Source organism: Danio aesculapii, chromosome 24, assembly GCF_903798145.1.
Source record: "Danio aesculapii chromosome 24, fDanAes4.1, whole genome shotgun sequence".
NCBI classification, from domain to species: Eukaryota; Metazoa; Chordata; class Actinopteri; order Cypriniformes; family Danionidae; genus Danio; species Danio aesculapii.
This window is the reverse complement of record NC_079458.1, coordinates 9,763,825-9,781,272: the sequence shown is the minus strand read 5'-3', so window position 1 is coordinate 9,781,272 and position 17,448 is coordinate 9,763,825. Positions and strand designations below refer to the sequence as shown.

Here is a 17,448-nt window from a genome sequence, read left to right as displayed (position 1 = left end):
TATCCATTCACTGCAGTAACAGATGGTTCATTTGCATATTATATATAACATTTTACATAGTGTGAATTCTAGCCAGGGTTGGTATCGTTAACGAACACTACAACCATTAAAAATGAGCTTGTAATCAAATAAAAATATACGGAATAGATAAATATATGTTTAATAGTCCTTTCTGTCATAATATTTGGGGTGGATGTGCCTTGTGCTGCTGGATGTTAACTGTCTTATGTAAAATTTGCAATAAGTTACACCATGTCCAGACAACAAGCAACGCGACAAGCATTTTGGCTGTCTGCACCAATTTGGCTGACATGACAGAAACATTTAAATACCAGCCACTGAACACCTAACGAATTAGTAAAGGGTTTTAATCTAATTAATACATATTAAAACCTCTTTAACATTATCAACAGGCTGTACTGAGTAACTGATGTTGTTTTGTTGTGTACTGTGTCACAGTTCTGGCTTTCATTTTCAAATCGTCTACTAGTTATAATTATTTTCAAGATCTGAGGTGAACTGTTGTTGCTTTTAGTAGTGGCAATAAATGTCACATAAAATGTATTTAAACTCACATTGGTAGCATTTAACACTGATTAAAGTGTCCAGTCAGTACCTAGATGGAAGACCACATGGGAAAGCTAGGTTGCTGCTGGCAGTGGTGTTTGTAAGACCAGCAGGGGGCACTCAACCTACGGTCTGTGCGGGTCCTAATGCCTCAGTATATTGATGGGGACGCAATACTGCTCAGTGAGTGCTGTCTTTCAGATGAGACGTTAAACCGAGGTCTTGACTCTCTGTGGTCATTAAAAATCCCACAAAAGAGTATTCTGCGTCCTGGCTAAATTTAAATTTAAATAAATAAATTTAAAATCAATGAAATTAAAATGATCCAAAATTACTGATTATTTTACAGTTTTTTGTGAAATAGCTTTAACATAAATTATTCATTCATTTCATTTTCTTTTTGGCTTAGTCCCTTTGTTAATCAGGGGTCATCACAGCAGAATGAACCGCCAACTTATCCAGCATGCCCTTCCAGCTGCAATCCATTACTGGGAAACACCCATACACTGATTCACACACATACACTATGGCCAATTTAGCTAACCCAGTTCACCTATAGCACATCTTTGGACTGTGGGGGAAACAGGATCACCAGGAGGAAACCCACGCCAACACGGGAAAAACATGCAAACTCCACACAGAAATGCCAATTGGCTCAGCCGAGGCTCAAACCAGCGACCTTCTTGCTGTGAGGCGACAGTGCTACCACTGAGCCACCGCGCCGCCCCACATAATTTTTTTTTTTAAATGATAAAACTGCTACATGTTGTACGGTTACACAGCTGTGAAACAACATCCTTTTAAAATCTGCCAAAAGTAGGCTAGTGAGCATGTAATGATACAACCTCCCACATAGCAAATGCTTTCTGGCCCAGCTCTGGGCCACACAATAACTTTTCCCTTGGCCCAAGTACTACAAAGGATGATGGTCATGAAGTGGCCCATAACTGGATTAAAGGCAAGGGCCACACATGGGCAATAACCGGCCCGAATCTCAGCCAATTTATTACCCTTAATTGGCCCTGAACTGGGCCAAAACAGGTTTATTATTGGTACCAATTTTCAGCTATAAGTTAACAATATCAACACCACCATTTAACCAGAAACACCAAAAACTGAGCCATAACCCAGCCTAATGTTACCTAAACATTGTAAACAAACGCTACACTGATCTGGGCCACACACTTCCCATCCACAACTGGCCCAAATGTAGTTTGCCTTCATGCATGCAGTGCCATCATTGCCATGCATGGCCCATATTCGGCTGACATTATGCATGCCAGTGCCGGCAACACGCAAGCATTGCCATAATGAAGCCACATTTGGGTCAAGTCCGTTTGCTATGTGGGCTTGACCAAAACAAGCAAGAATCATAAGTAATGGTAAAAATGGAGAGATCTAATAGTAGATCACAGCATGAAACATGTCCTGCAGTACACTTCAAGAATCATTGACCTTTTGCAGGAACTACAACTAATGACATCACATCAGTAATTCAGACCATCTGTTCTCCAGTATTAGGAACAAAAGTGTGCTGTGATATTGTTGGCCTGTGTACAAAATCCCACATTCCACAATGAAGAAGTCATCAAGAAGTCTAAAATACCCAGTAAAAACATCAGAAAGTCTATCTGTGGAACGACACTTATTATGGCTTTCTTAAAACAGCCTGAGGAGAAGCTAAACTCAACATTTCTACAAGAGGCCCACTGATGACATCAATGTTTGAGTCGCCTTGGTGACGAGTGAAAGGAAAGGAACTCAAAGGCCCATTTATATGCTTTCAAAGACTGTTAAGCTCTATAATGAAACTCGATGACAAAATGTCCAGAGAGAATGAAACTACTTGACCCTTAAAAAGAAGATAAGCTTGAAAAAGAAGTGAAGATAGCCCTCGGTTAGAAAAACACTGAACTTTCTGTTTAAGTCAAGCAGACTAGCTTTAGCATTAGCATTTCCATGTGAAACAACATGCGTTTTTATATCATATCGAAGTAGGGCTGGGCGATATAGCAAAAATGCAATCTCGATAATTATTTTCCATACTGAATAATAACAACGATACATATTTCGATACAAGTTGTTAATGCTTAGATTTAATGCTTAGAAGAGTATCCCAACAATGACTGTAGCCACAAAAAGTAGAGGGTCCGTTAATTAGCATAAAATATTTTCGGCTGATAAATTTTCAGTGGTTAAAATTCAGTACATCTCTAATATCGGCACACTTTTAGATTCCCGTTGTTGCACATTTATGCTGTGTGATAGGCTCTTAGATCAAAGTCCAGAGCTTATCATTGTTATTGACATAAATTTGATCACAGTTCGATATAATATCGTTTATCGGCCCAGCCCTACATCTAAGTCAGATTGAAGGTGGAAGATTTGAGATACCACAGATACTTTAATGTCTTTGGCAATACAAGCATGTGCTGGCTCCACACCCCACCAGGTGAAAATGCGGGAAAGTTCACTCCTCTGCTTTCCTTCATTAACATTTAAAGCATCTCCCGCAACCCCTTGTTCACTCACCCTCCACTTCATCTCACACAGAGGGGTCATCTCAAAATATGAATGTTCTATATCAATCCAAGTGACTTTATCCATCATGTTTGATTTCATTTGAAATGTCTCAGTGCGACTGGTACAATGGTCTCAGAAATAGACATAATCAAAACAATAGATGTATAACTTCAGGTATCTTTTGAACTAATGCTAAGGGTGTGCCTTTACCAAGGATGCTTCTATTCAAATTACCATTTGTTCCCTATAGGCACTAACTCTTCAGATCTAACATGTCACTAAATGCAAATGTATTTTGTTATTCCACACATACCCCTCCTTGAGGAGATTCTTGGTTTGACTATTTAAGGGAACGTGTCAAGAGGTTCGGGGCGATTCTGTAACCAGATCAGCCCATAGTGTGAAGCTCTCATGCTCCACACTATGTATACTTTGAAGGGTATCCAAGTATCCATCTTTTGATCTTAGATCTATTTTTGAAAATTTGATGTTTTGTTTTGATCCTTTATGAATTGACTGAATGGATTAGCATAATATGCATTTACCTGACTATTAAACTGTTATGTTTGAACGTACTCTACTTACTCTGTAATTATTCATTTTAGTAGATTATGCTATATCTTTGTTTCCGCACCTCCTGCGTCAGGTCAGTAGACAAGCTAAAGTCCAGTTGAGATGGAGCATTGGGCAAACTAACTGTTTTTCAGGGATCAAACTGACTCTTGATATTGATTCAAGGGTACTATATGCATGGGAAACCATGAACTTGGCTAAACCAAAACTATTATAGAGAACAGTAGTCTGTTACATTTATAATAATGGCCTTGACCTTTGATTAGAAATGATATTGTATTTACTCAAGGGTGTACGTCTAAGGGAGACTAATCAAAAATACTTTAGAAAGAGCAAACATAGGAGAGGCCATTTAAAAGTATTAGTCAATTACCCCTGTTTAATAATCAAGACTGACCAGAGTGTGACCGTGAGGGACGCCATCGGCCGAGGTGATTCCTCTGAGCGACATGAGCACCCGAATGAACAAATGTAATAGTTACGAGTGAAGACAAATGGTTCAAACATTTGTCTAAATTATATATTGAAATATCTTCTTAATGTTTTATGATTGGAGTCAGATAAAATGAAAGATAAATATATTAATTTTCTAAACCACCACATATTAAAATTGGAGTTATATTTGAATTAAAGTTAAACCGAGACAACATTGTGCACTGGAAAGGCTGTTGTGCACGCAGTGAACCTTCATCCACCAGTGGACACCTTCATTGAGCCAACTGGGGACCTACAAAGGTTAAGGTTATTCTCGAAAGCTCCTCAGTGCACATTAAGTTCATATATTGTTTTTTTTTTTTTTCCTAACCAGAAGTAGTATTAATGCATAAATGGATATTTTTAGCCCAAGCTAATTGGAAATACACGCCTTGTCCTACTATTTCCTCATGCAAATAGTAAAATATGTTGCTCTGGGTTCATTCTGTTGCAGGTTTCAGATGACAAATCCACTAGAGTGTGCTGTCTACATTTTCGCGAATCTGAAATACGTTACTTAGGGTATGTTTTGTTGTATGTTTCACATACACGTCCTTCTTGTACAAGTCCATCAGGAGGAGGGGTTTGTTGTCTAGATCACCAAGCAAACCACTGACCTAAACTCCACCTAAACCAACCAATAGTGTTTTTAATAGCGAAATGTAAAGAAAGTGCACTGTGACCACGTAGTTTACCTTGATTTTACATTATTTTTAGGTCTTTTGTGGTATCGTGCTTCACTGGACTTGAACCTGAGTGATCTGCATCAGAAATACAACACCATATAAAGTGGGGTACAATCAAAATGACCACATCAGAAAAGCTGCCCATATGGAGATTAGGGATGGGTTTTGAAACTCTGTACTCTGTCGGTACCGATAAAGTAAGTAACCATAAGCTCTGACGTTAACGGTTCTGCTATCAGTACTGGAGAATTATTGCAAACTAAACATTACCTACAGTAGCATAATTTAACTAACCAACCTTTTCTAATTTGCGATATTTTATATTTGTCTGGACTGTTGGCAATCTTAAGCAAGAAATGTTCTTCTTGGTCTGCCTAATAGTACAAAAGCGAGCAAGTCACTTATAAAAAAGCCTTCGCAGTTCTGATAACCACTGAGCCACCGTGCCACCCCAGCCCTAATTAGTAACATTTAAAACAGCAAATTAAAGTCTCATTTAGGTTTGGCAAATGGTATGCTGACCTTCACATAGTCGTAGCCACATCCATTGGATTGCTCCACCTCAAAGGCTATAAATGTGTAGTTGATGGTGTTTCCCATGTAGGCCTGGATGGTCCAGCTGCAGTCGGCGTGAGATGGGTAGTCATTGGGATAGTTTAAGCTCTCGATTATTCCTCGGCTCCGATTGGCAATCAGGATACCATTACAAGCTACAGGAGAAAAGAAAGCCCATGATATTAATAATATGAGATGGGAAGAATTCGGTAAATCACAGAACTAAAGTTTTACAGACTCTTTTGGACAGTAATATGTGCAGTTTTAAAGTACAAATGAAATCAAAACTATCAATTCGAGCTAACAAAATCAATATGGTTAGTTTTGTGGTGAACAATTTATCTGTGCATGTCATTAAGAGAAAAAAAATTGTTTGCCCTTATAATCTTTAATTGTAATCTGAGTGCGCTTCCTGTTTGTTTTTAGTTAAAATGCTCAGATTAGGTCTGTCTGAGGTATTAGGCGTGGCTAACATACTTAACCACGCCCCTCCACCCATCAGTTTTGATCACAAATAGAAATGGTGAGGAGGAGGAGTCTGTTAGGTTGTAATAACTCTTCCGAAACCCTTTTCCTGATATTTCTGAATGCTACTTTACTTCATCCAATGAGCTCTCAGTAGAAAAAACATGCCACGCCCACTCTTTTCTCATATAATATTTCGTTTCTCTAGGAACTGCGTCACAATACGAAAAATAAATGGTGGCAGCTCCCAGTTCATGTGGACTTAAGTAGAGGAATTGTTGGCTAGAACTGGATTTGACCTTGCAGTAAAGTTTTAATGTCTGGGAAACACGCTGGCATTCAACTATTAACAGCCAAAGAAAAGGCAAATGAATGAGAGAAGGAACAAAAGAAGATAGATAGTGGTGCACTGAGCTCTAAACCGTGACATTTCACCCCCACAAACATAATTAAAACAAGACTAAAAAGAAGAGATCCAAAACAAGTCGATGTCCCCTGGATGAACTTCACCGGCAGATACAAAAACAAAGCATAATTCATGGTATTTAAAGCCACAGCGCATAAGTAATGTCTCGTTTTTATTTACAAAAACAGTACCATAGAATATTACCCTTACTTAACCTTCAATACATGTATAGTTTATTGCTCTTTTTGGTGTAGAATTTGTATACATATATATTTTGTATATTTAAATATATATATATATATATATATATATATATATATATATATATATATATATATATATATATATATATATATATATATATATATATATATATATATATATATATATATATATATATATATATATATATATTTAAATGTATAATTTATTTTAGTATATCTTTGTCTTTTGTTCTTTAGTTTATCCATTTCATTTTCAGTATTATTGTTGGTGTTGCCATTATTATTATTATTATTATTGTTATTATTATTATTGTTATTATTGTTATTCAACAACTTCCTGTGTTTTGTTCATTACATGTATTTTTTTCATGCTCACTGTTATATGCTGATTGTCTACGTCAGACCTGGGCATTTTACAGCCGCTGGACTTCTTTGATAGACTCGCATGAAGTATTTATTTAGTTTAAATTCAGGCAAACAGGGCCTTGCAATGTGCAGGTCTGATATTGTGCGTTAACAAAAGGGGACTTTCACATATGGCGTCTTTTGCACGCTCAGTTTTGTTATTTTAAATAGAGACGCCCGGGTTAAGTGCAAATAGGTATGGAGGGTACGCTCACATTTGCAGGCGTCACGAGTTGAAAAAAAAAAAAAAATTCAGAGTGCCACAAGCGAACCACGAGCCATGTGACAGGAACTAACCAGCCAGCTTCACAACTCTAAAACTGCCCAAAAGTCTAATGCGGGCCCATGGAAAAATTAATTGCCCAATTGCCGCAGTAGATAGTGCTGTTGCCTCACAGCAAGAAGGTCGCTGGTTCGAGCCTCGGCTGGGTCAGTTGGCATTTCTGTGTGGAGTTTGCATGTTCTCACTGCATTCGCGTGGGTTTCCTCCGGGTGCTCCGGTTTACCCCACAGTCCAAAGACAAGAGGTACAGGTGAATTGGGAAGGCTAAATTTCCAAAAATTTGATGGAAAAAAAAACAGTACCATGGTATTTCTGGGTTTCTGTGAATGCACCATGGTATTCTTTAAAGCAATATTTAACAAAATGTGGAATCCAGTGAATAAATACTTTCTGACAGTATTGTTTTTGTCCTCTTGTCCATCAGAATATTATTAAAACCCAGATACATTTACTTCAAAAATAAATTAACAATTATTTATATAACAATTATTAGCATCTTACTGAAATTTAAGTGAAGCTTACTGTATTTATCTAAAAATGAAAACTTGCTTATATTGTTTCTTGGTACTTATTACAAATATATAAAATAATTAGTGTTAACACCTAATATTATTCTGTTTTAAATTATTAAAACCCATTGCTGACAAATGGGTCAACCGTAGTTGTATGAAAGACGGTGCCAAAAGTATGAAGATTTAAACTCAATTAATCAGTATTTAATAGTGTTGTATTTTATTGCAATCAGTATTGGATTATTTTGAGATCCCTAAACAGGTTTTTTTATATGCCATAAATTGATTCTTGTTCTATATATGCTTGATTAGACTTTTTTTCAATATAAAAATATGGTTTATCATTACAATGAAAGCCATTTTACTGGGTGTCTTTCATAAATAATGTTAAAATGTACAACTCCAGTATGTTTTCTATGGTCATTAGTAGGCCTGCACAATATAGCTTTTGGTATCAATACCGCAATGTGTGAATATGCAATAGTCACATCGCAGAACTTGCAATGTGGAGTCAGGATTATTGTTGTGTTGATCAGGTACATCAGTTCAGAATAAATAAAATGTTGGAGTTATTTCAGTTTAACCATAATAAAGTGAACATTTATCAATTGCTTGTGTATTTTAAGGCCTGTGTAAACATTTTAAGTGAGTTTAAATCATTTGAGCACAGGGAATTATTACATTTGTAGCTTTAACAAAGATTAATTGTGTTTAATTATTTACACAATGAAGAACATACCGCTTAATTTCTATTTCGGTACCTGTATAATGTTAGACTCCTTCATTTGTGTATTTGCTTAATTTATTTCTGCTTGTAATTTGTTTATTATATTTCATCCAGATGCACTCCCTTACAAAATCATCCCAATCAATCGTCCAAGTTTTCTAGGCTCATTCGCTCAGGTGTTTCAAGCGTCACTCACTAGAATGGTAGTTTGCCAGAAATCCGCCAGTGTGGATGATGCTGTCTGTTCGCAGTTTCACATACATGTTCTCTCTGGACGAGCTGATGGGTGCAGGAATCTGATTTCCACACAGTTTAGCCAGTTGATGAGCATTGCTACTGTTGCCATCGTACACCTGGAACATGCACGTACGTACATCAAGATTCAAGCTTAACACCAGAATCACTACTGAGCATATGGGTAGCACAAGCAGTTTCCCTTAACAAAACGACTTATTTTACAAAACTGGAAGTTTGCAGTATCAACATTTGATATGTGGATCGTGGAGTTGGGAAAGATTTTACATTCAGAAAATATAAATTTTATTTAGGAAAGGAAAGAGCATGTCTATTTCTGAAGATGTGGGAGTCATTCATTAAATTAATTGGCAAATCTGCAGACTGTGTTGGCGATTTGTATTTAGATTTTTTTCAATCTAATATTTTATTTGGAGAGAACGTCTTGTTTTTTGTTGCTGTTACTGCATGCTGGTATGTAACCACAGTTTGTAAATTCAACTGTTATATTATACTGTACAAAAAAGATTCAAGCTTTCAACCTGAATAACTTGAGTCAAGAACTATTTAAATGTGTCTTCTAACCTCCAAGTAGTCGAAGTAGCAGTCTATGGTGTTCTCCAGGTGAAAGTCTCCAAAGCTGAGCTCAACTCTGCTTCCTGCGCTGGTTTTGATGTGCCAGTAGCATTCAGCGTTGGCAGGATAGGGCAGAGGGTAGTTGGGAGACGTGAAACCTCCACTGCTTGTGGTCAACGTCCCACCACAGCCTATAACAGAGACACGCAATAATATTTAATGACATTTAATTGATAATTAAAAAATGGATCCAGTTGCAACACATTCATTTGTGCAGCTATTTTTATGGGGACCTCGAAGGGACATAATGAGTTTTATACTTTACAAACTAGGGCTGCACGATATTGGAAAAATTTGATATTGCAATATTTTGTTTTGCTGCGATTTATTTTTATATAATACAATTTCATCAGATCACTTGAGTAGCTCTATTAGGGGAAAAAAAACATTAATTTTGACAGATTTGGGATTATTCTGGAAGATTATGGGGATTATTCTGGATTATTATTGGGAAGATAGAAGTGAAATATTTTACATCACAGTATTCAGGGACAGAAATTGAATAATCAAATGCAAAATAACACTGTATAGTCTTCATTTTATAAATAATTCAATAAATACATCTTTATTACAGTTACAAATAGTACAATTTATTGTGCCTGAATACTTGAAACTCTGGTGCCTGAATGCTTTAAGAACACATGCAAATGATAAACTTTCACTACATTATGCTTAAACTCTTTAGTAAATCCAAAAATCTTCTGAACTGTGGCTCCTGGTAAACTATAATCCCAACATATAAACTCAACATTGCACTTGCTGCGATGTGACTATTGTTGATGTGCACATTAATATATCGATGCTGAAGCGATATGTTGTGCAGCCCTAGTACAAACAGTGTGTCCCTCTACTCAAACCCTACCCAAAAACCCGACCGTCACAGGAAACAATACGCATTTTTACATTTTCAGAATTCAGTCTGTGTGATTTATGAGTCGTATTTCATATGGTGACCAAAAAAAATGTCCCCATAAGGTCAAATATGACTAATTTTGCTATACCTGTATACATTTGGTCCCCACAATGTGAGGAATACAAGGTACACAAATACAAATCCGTGTCCAGGCACTCGCATATTAAGAATAAGTATTCTGCTTTTATTCATAAAAGTATTAATATTTATAATTCAATATTTACAATATAATGCAACACTTCAATTAGTGAGTAAAGCAAAATGTGTTTATTAAAAAAGACTAAACATACAATTAAATAAAAAAAAAGATTTTAAGTTAAAATCAAATATAATTACAATATCTACACAATATATACACCAAAATACATATATACAGTGGTCAAAATTTGAGGGAGATCAAAACCTTTCAACAGAATTGTCCTAAACAGTTGATCAGCATCCATTCTTGTCTTAGGACACCTTTGAAACACTTTTTTGATCCACTTCAAATGTTGATTACTGTATACATTAATTATAAAACAAATTAATTATTAATGTATTTTATAATTTATTTAATTATAATTTTTATTTATTTTTATTATTTGGAATATGCAAAACCCTACAAAGTCTAGTCATTTTAAAATGTTTTAATTTAAAAAACACCTTACAGTCTGGCTTATTGCTGTGTTGCCTAATATTAATCTGATCCAACACCCCCTGAAAAACAAAAGCACACATGCACCTGTCTGTGTGCCATCCCAGTGGGCTTGAAACCCTCTATATGTGAGCGAGTGGTCCGATCTGAACTTCATCCACAGTCGATTGCTATGGGACACTATTATAGGTGGAGCGTTAGTTCCACAATATTGACCAATCAGAGGTGATGTTTCATAGCCTCCATCTCTGCAAAAGAAAAGAATGAGGGCTTAAAATCAAAACAAAATCAAACGAATGACTGTTGAGACAGGAAAGCTCCTTACCTGATCTCCAAATAATCAAAACCACAGGAACTGAACCCTTCCAGCTCAAAATCGGTGAAGTTGAGCATGATCTGCATGTTGACTTCCACTATGATTCTGTAGACACACTCTCGATTGGTAGGGTAATTATCGGGATAGTTTGGCGAGCTCAACTCCCCGGTGGATGTTCTAAACACCTTACTGCAATCTGCATGGACATTATACAGAAAAATGAAATATAATAACTAGATATAATGCCAAAAAACACACATTTCGGTTCTTTGGATGTCTCTGCATGCAGCAGAATGACGATTAAGCTAAAACCCCAATATCGATATGGCAAGCAGATAATACATTTAGTCCTTATAACATATTGGTATATAATTTTAAGCTGCTAGTATTTTTTATTGACTAATATCTAATAGTATAATAGTTCCCATTAGGTAGCACTTCTTATTTATTCAATGCTAGTACTAATTCATTACATATTTGTAGTAAAACATTTACAAGTATCTTATAAGTACTAGTATATAAAAAATAAGTACTATTAGCAATGAATCTGATACTACTATATTTTATGGATTAAATATCAGCGTAGCTTACCATAACTGAGTAAATCTAAGTATACACATAAAAATAAATAAATAAATAAATAAATAAATGTATGGCAAGCTTTAATTTAATCCTTAAAATGCTCTTTTATCTATTTTTATCTTATTTTACCACTAGATTTTTTATTAAACTCAACTGTGGCCATTCTGACTAGTTATAGATATACAGAAAGTATAAATGATAAGATAAATATATAATGAAATAAGTGTGACATAAAATAAATAAAAGCAGTTTTGACTAGTAAGATATAACCAATAATGCAAGCAAGTGGAGTGATTGAATGGACTAAAAATCGAATAGTTTAACAAATAAGTACTAGTTATCTACTAAAAACGTATTAGTAATACTACAGAATACCAACAGAATTCATAGTCGGAATTGAAACGTTAATACCTGAATGACAGACCCCAATAGAGAACAAAATTCAAATGTCATTAATAACAACAGAAAAGTAACTAGTTGCTAACGAAAGTAGTACTAACATTCAACAAACAAATGAGCAAATAAACAAACAAAACAAACAAAGAAATAAAGAAACTTGTTGCTACTGAAATTAGCACTAATATTCAACAAACATAAAAAATGAGTGAATAAATAAATAAATAAATAAATAAATAAGTAAACTGTTGCTAGTGAAATTAGTGCTAACATTAAACAAACAAAATAATTAAATTAATAAATAAGTAACTTATTGCTACTGAAATTAGCACTAACGTTCAACAAATAAATAAATGAATGAATGCATACATAAATGAATAAATTAACCAACAAATAAATAAACAAACAAAAATAAATAAACAAATAAATAACTTGTTGCTACTGAAATTAGTGCTAACATTCAACAAACAAATAAACAAATAAATGAATGAATGAATGCATACATAAATGAATAAATGAACCAACAAATAAATAAATAAATAAATACATTAATAAATAAACAAAATAAATAAATAGATAAATAAATAAATAACTTGTTGCTACTGAAATTAGTGCTAACATTCAACAAACAAACAAATAAATAACTGAATAAATAATTAAATGATTAAATGAACCAACAAACAAATAAACAAAATAAATAAAAAAAAAATAAAAAGGTAACTTGTTGCTACTGAAATTAGTACTAACATTCAACAAACAAATAAACAAAATAAATAAAAAAATAAAAAGGTAACTTGTTGCTACTGAAATTAGTACTAACATTCAACAAACAAATAAACAAATAAACAAAAAAATAAATAAATGAACGAATGAATGAATGAATAAATTAAACAACAGACAAATAAACAAAATAAATAAATAACTTGTTGCTACTGAAATTAGTACTAACATTCAACAAACAAATTAACAAATGAATGAATAAATAAATGAATAAATGAACCAACAAACAAATAAACAAACGAAATAAATAAATGAATGAATGATTGAATGAATAAGTGAATAAATAAATAAATAAATAAATAAATAAATAAATAAATAAATAAATAAATATAAGTAGTATTCTAAAGAATAAGTGCTAGACCATATTAGAATTGATAACAGTAGCATATAAAAATATTGGGAATTAGATCTTAGTATGTTTTAAGGATTAACTGTTAAAATAGCTTGCCATGGTCAGTCATAAGCAGTTTCTGCAATAAAATTATACCTGTGGTGGCATTGATGGAGATATAGTCGGCGGAAAAGCCTTCAGCAGACAGACTGGAGTCAGAGACCAGCAGGACGGTCATCAGACTATCAGTGCTGGTTAAAGAAGGAGGAACTGATCGCCCACAGAACCTGAGCGCAAAAACAACCAACACATTCATTTGCACAATTAAGGGATGATTGTGGACTGCAGTTGAAGTCAGAATTATATCAGCCCTCCTGTATATTTTTTCCACCAATTTCTGAGTTTTTTTCCACACATTTCTAAATATAATTGTTTTAATAACTGATTTATTCCATCTTTGCTAAGATGACAGTAAACTATTTGACTAGATATTTTTCAAGACAATTCTATACAGCTTAAAGTGACATTAAACGGCTTAACTAGATTAATTAGGCATAGAGTAAGTCATTGTATAAGGATGGGTTGTTCTGTAGAAAATCGCCAAAAATATATATTGCTTAAGGGGGCTAATAATATTGACCTTAAAGTGGGTTTAAAACTATTCAAAACTGCTTTTATTCTAGCCAAAATAAAACAAATAAAAATTTTATCCAGAAGAAAAAACATTATAGGAAATACTGTGAAAAATTCCTTGCTCTGTTAAACATCATTAAGGAAATATATCTAAAAATAAATATAAAATATAAAAAAAATTATAATAAAATAAAAATAAATAAAATAAAATAAAAAATAAAAAATAAAAATCACAGGAAGGCAATTAATTTTGACGTCAACTGTATTCATTTACACATCTTCAATTATGTGATGATTGTGGACTAAACTGTCATGGAGGCTGTGTTTACCTGCCCAGAAGAGTGCCGGTCAGTGCTGTGCCGTTATCATAGACATCCACATAGTCGTATGCGCAGTTGGTGTGAAACTCCATGTTGAAGTAGGAGAATGATAGACGGATGAGGTGTCCGGGCGGAACAGAGATGTACCAGGTGCAGTTTGCTCCATGAGGATATTCAGTGGGGTGTCCTGGGCTGGTAAACGAGCCTGTTGGTTCTGTGAGAGTGTCACCACAACCTGCAAAAGTGAACACGTGGCATGAAAAAAAGCTTTTTGTGGGATCCAAACCTACATATACACTCACCGGCCATTTTATTAGGTACACCTGTCCAACTGCTCGTTAACGCTAATTTTCTAATCAGCCAATCACATGGCAGCAGCTCAATGCATTTAGGCATGTAGACATGGTCAGTACAGTCCGCCGCAGTTCAAACTGAGCATCAGAATGGGGAAGAAAGGTGATTTAAGTGACTTTGAACGTGGCATGGTATTTCAGAAAATGCTGATCTACTGGGATTTTCACACACAACCATCTCTAGGGTTTACAGAGAATGGTCTGAAGAAGAGAAAATATTCAGTGAGTGGCAGTTCTGTGGGCACAAATGCCTTGTTGATGCCAGAGGTCAGAGAAGAATAGCCAGACTTTGTTTTATATACAAATATCCCATAATACCAGCCACAGTGACCATATTTCTAGGGTGAATTTCTGGCAACCAATTTTTTAGGCTGTAGGCTTCTCTCTACATAGAATATACAATATATTTAAATATAGACAATCTACAGTATACTGAGAAGAGCAAACAATACCTTGCTCTGCAGAACCAAACTCAGCAGTGAAACCATGATTGGAGACTGAGGAATCTGTTTTAAACTGGATAAACATGGACCTCTGGGTGGACTCCAGCATTGGGGGCATCTCAACTCCACAATATCGACCAATCAGAGGTGAGCTAGAGCTGGGACCATCCCTCACCTAATAGAGCCCGAGATTAAAGCTTCAGAAGAGATGGTAAACTCAAGTCTGTAATTTCTAATGCACAATTCTAATGTTGTACCTCCACATGATCGAAGACGCATGTGCTGCTTCCCTCAACGTCAAAGGTCAGGAAGTTGAGAGTGACCACATAACCCTCGGGCTGGTTTATGACCCACTCACACACCTTGTTGTGTGGATATGGATCAGGATGAAAGGGAGTGCGGATCTGACCAGTTCCGGACAGGGTTCCTCCACAAGCTGGAAAAAAGTAAGATGAACTCTTGAGATCAAATCTACACTATACTAATTATTCTAAATTATGTACACTAATTAAAGGTAAATCACATTCAAGAACATTCATGACATTTTTCATATTTCATATCCAGTTCACTAGAGGTGTGAACCTACACTGGTCTCACGGTTCGGTTCGGTTACGATTATCAGTGTTGACAGATTTGGCGGTTTTGGATAGGCATTTCGTTGGGTTTTGGATAGTTTTTGAGCTGGAATGAGTCAGCTACATCTGGCAACACTGCAGCGGTGATCACAGCTGATCCATGATAGACGCGGCGGAGAAGACTCGTGCGCTCGTGTCTGTATCCAGAAGTATCGCTGTAATCTTTAACTGTAATCTGAAAATGCACTTCCTGTTTGTTTTCAGTTAAATGCTCAATTACGTCTGTCTTAGGTATTGGGTGTGGCTAACATACTTGACCACGCCCCTCCAATGGTCAGTTTTGTCAACAAACAGGATTGGTGAGCAAGAGGTGTCTGTTAGGTTGCAATAACAGGCCCGTAGCCAGCCTGGTGAAAGGGGTTATACACTACATTTTCTATTTAATTATGAGATTTAAATACTGGATTTTAGTGACATTTTAAGCTGAATTAGCTTGTCGGTTGGTCATCATAACCACACTTTTTGATGTACCAAAAAAATTTCGTAAAGATTCACAATAAAGAAAAAAAATGTTTTAAGTCTCTGGCCTTTTGTCATTTATTATGCAAATAACAAACTGGCCCAAAGCACATTCAACTTCTGAATTTATCCATTTAAATGATAAAAAATTAAAACATAATGATAATAATAATAATAATAATGTAAAGCTTGATGATTTTTCTGGCCTCTCTTGTAAAAGAATATATTTGAAAATTCATGGATAACAACAATAAACAAAATAGTGTTTACATTCATTTTCACGCCTTCTTCACACCTTTTATTGGTCAGTTTTTGTTTTGAGAATAAGGTCCAAGATTTATAATAAAAGTTACTAGTAAAATGTTTTCTCCATTTAAAAAACAATACAGTAGCGAAAGATGACTTATCTTATGTCAGATTGAGTGTTTTCTTGCACAACTGGATGTTGGACTCATTAAAAACAATTGTTTGCATCATAGTAGAAAAAACAAGCCACACCCACTGTTTTCTCATTTAACATTCCATTTCTCTCTCATCATGCTTAATTTAAAGAAAGCTAAAAGTCTAAAAATCATAAAAGGTCCCTTTTAAAAAAGTGGTTTCAGTGTCTCACCAAGTTCATACATGGCCCTAAATCCAGCACGGGACACAGAGCTGTCCGACTGGAAACGGATCCAGAGCCCATTAGTGGTGGACAATATCGGTGCTGGCAGGGTGTTTCCACAGTACTTCCCAATCAGTGGGTCAGTCTCACCCGTTCCGTCTCGAACCTGGGAGATTTAAAAGGTTATGGTTTAAGATCACTATGCTACCTAGGCTGCATTTACACTGCAAATCATGATGGTCAATTCTGATGTTGTGACTGTATCTGGTTTTCTTTTACATCTTCTTTAAAAACGGACTCATATCCAATGTCTGCATTTACACTGAGAATGCAAAGACACAATGCCCATAAATAAATAAATACTTTTTTTTTTAAAGAGCGTCCACTGACTGACAGCTATGATATTAAAAGAGCGCCCTATTCTCCATTCCTGTATTTAATCTGTACGCAGGGTTTCATTTCTTTATTTTCTTTTTGACTAGTTGTTTTGCTACAGTTTATGACAAAAAAAGTTCTCATTTGGCCATGTTTTTTAATCTAGGCTTTTTTAAACCAGTAGGCATCTTAGCGTCATGTCCATGGCGTGATTTATGCATGTGATATATGCAATAGCTTTATATTAGTTTACATGGTGGATGTCGCTCTCGTTCCCTCTCTCTGCCTCTCTCTAAATCAGTGGTGCCCAAACTTTTTTGTATGAATGGCCAAAAACCAAATATCATTTAGAGCCGTGAGCTGAAATTTAAAGTTGCCATACAGTAGGTAATTTCTTAATTAAT

At 35.2% G+C, this 17,448-nt stretch overlaps 1 protein-coding gene across 1 annotated transcript in view; it reads right to left on the bottom strand.

The window, feature by feature from the left end:
• Positions 1-17,448, bottom strand: part of cubn (cubilin (intrinsic factor-cobalamin receptor)) — a 96,258-nt gene that overhangs the window by 50,200 nt on the left and 28,610 nt on the right. Inside the window, 10 exon segments of the mRNA XM_056450472.1 lie at positions 5,346-5,533; positions 8,597-8,753; positions 9,220-9,401; positions 10,905-11,065; positions 11,143-11,329; positions 13,379-13,509; positions 14,185-14,410; positions 14,981-15,146; positions 15,229-15,407; positions 16,679-16,835. Of these exon segments, the coding sequence (XP_056306447.1) occupies positions 5,346-5,533; positions 8,597-8,753; positions 9,220-9,401; positions 10,905-11,065; positions 11,143-11,329; positions 13,379-13,509; positions 14,185-14,410; positions 14,981-15,146; positions 15,229-15,407; positions 16,679-16,835 (1,734 nt within the window).